This window comes from Aptenodytes forsteri, unplaced genomic scaffold, assembly GCF_000699145.1.
Source record: "Aptenodytes forsteri isolate BGI_AS27 unplaced genomic scaffold, ASM69914v1 Scaffold16, whole genome shotgun sequence".
NCBI lineage: Eukaryota > Metazoa > Chordata > Aves > Sphenisciformes > Spheniscidae > Aptenodytes > Aptenodytes forsteri.
In genome coordinates this window covers 662,836-663,719 of record NW_008794753.1, presented here as the reverse complement: position 1 = coordinate 663,719, position 884 = coordinate 662,836, and the positions used below count along the sequence as shown (strand labels likewise).

General features: G+C 71.4%; 1 protein-coding gene across 1 annotated transcript in view; it reads left to right on the top strand.

The window, feature by feature from the left end:
- Positions 1 to 884, top strand: part of RNF207 (ring finger protein 207) — an 8,067-nt gene that overhangs the window by 4,432 nt on the left and 2,751 nt on the right. Inside the window, exons 11-12 of the mRNA XM_009274214.1 lie at positions 16 to 51; positions 167 to 288. Coding sequence (XP_009272489.1) covers positions 16 to 51; positions 167 to 288 — 158 coding nt within the window. The remainder of the gene's footprint in view (positions 1 to 15; positions 52 to 166; positions 289 to 884) is intronic.

Below are 884 nucleotides of genomic sequence, written 5' to 3'. Positions count from 1 at the left end.
CGGGGGATCGCAAAGCTGCCGCACCGCCTGCGGCCGGCCCAGACCAGCAAGGTAGAGCCCTGCCGCCCGCCTGGGGCCAAGCCCCTGCCTGCCGTGCTCCGCAGGCAGCCCCGGCTGCCCGCTCTGCCCCGGCCCCAGCTGCGCTCGCCCCCGTCTCACCCCCCAGATCAACAGCGAGTACCGGGCAGAGTTTGCCCGCTGCCTGGAGCCCCTGCTGATGCTCAGCCCCCGCCGCTCCGTGGTGGGCAGCGCCAGCGGCATCGGTCCTGGCATCGCCGGCACGAACATGTGAGGTGCTGGGATCGCACCCGGGGCCGGGGTGCATCCTGCCATGCGTCCCCCTGGGCATCCCGCCGGGCCAAGCTTGCCCCCACTGCTGCCCTTGAGCCTGTCACCTCGGTGGTGGCGTGGGGACAGCGCGGAGCACAGCTGCGCTGACAAAGGACAGGCGCGGGGGCTTCAAGTGACACTTCTGGGAAGCGGGGCGGGCAGGCAGGCAGCAGGGCTGGCAGCAGGGTGCCCGGGTGAGCCTGCACCCTGCTCCCCAGCCCAGCCCCCCGCCACAGTCCCCAGAGGGCTCTGCCCCCGCTGCCGCGGGTGCTGCGCCGGGGCCAGCTCCTGCTCACCCGCACACCCGTGGCGCTGCAGCCTCTTTGCCCACCACTATTTTTATCAGAATTTCAGGGAAGTGCCCGTCCGTTCCTCACCCGGGATATATTTAGGCCCGTTGATGTCACGGCAGCGCTGGCCCTGCCAGGCACTCCCGGCTGGAGAGGACAAACGGGCGCTGCCACCTCATGGGGACCGCTCCTTGCCCCCAGCCGGGCTCAGCACCGCAGGGCAGCTGAGCTCCTGGGGGCTGCCAGCCCTGGCACAGGCAGGAG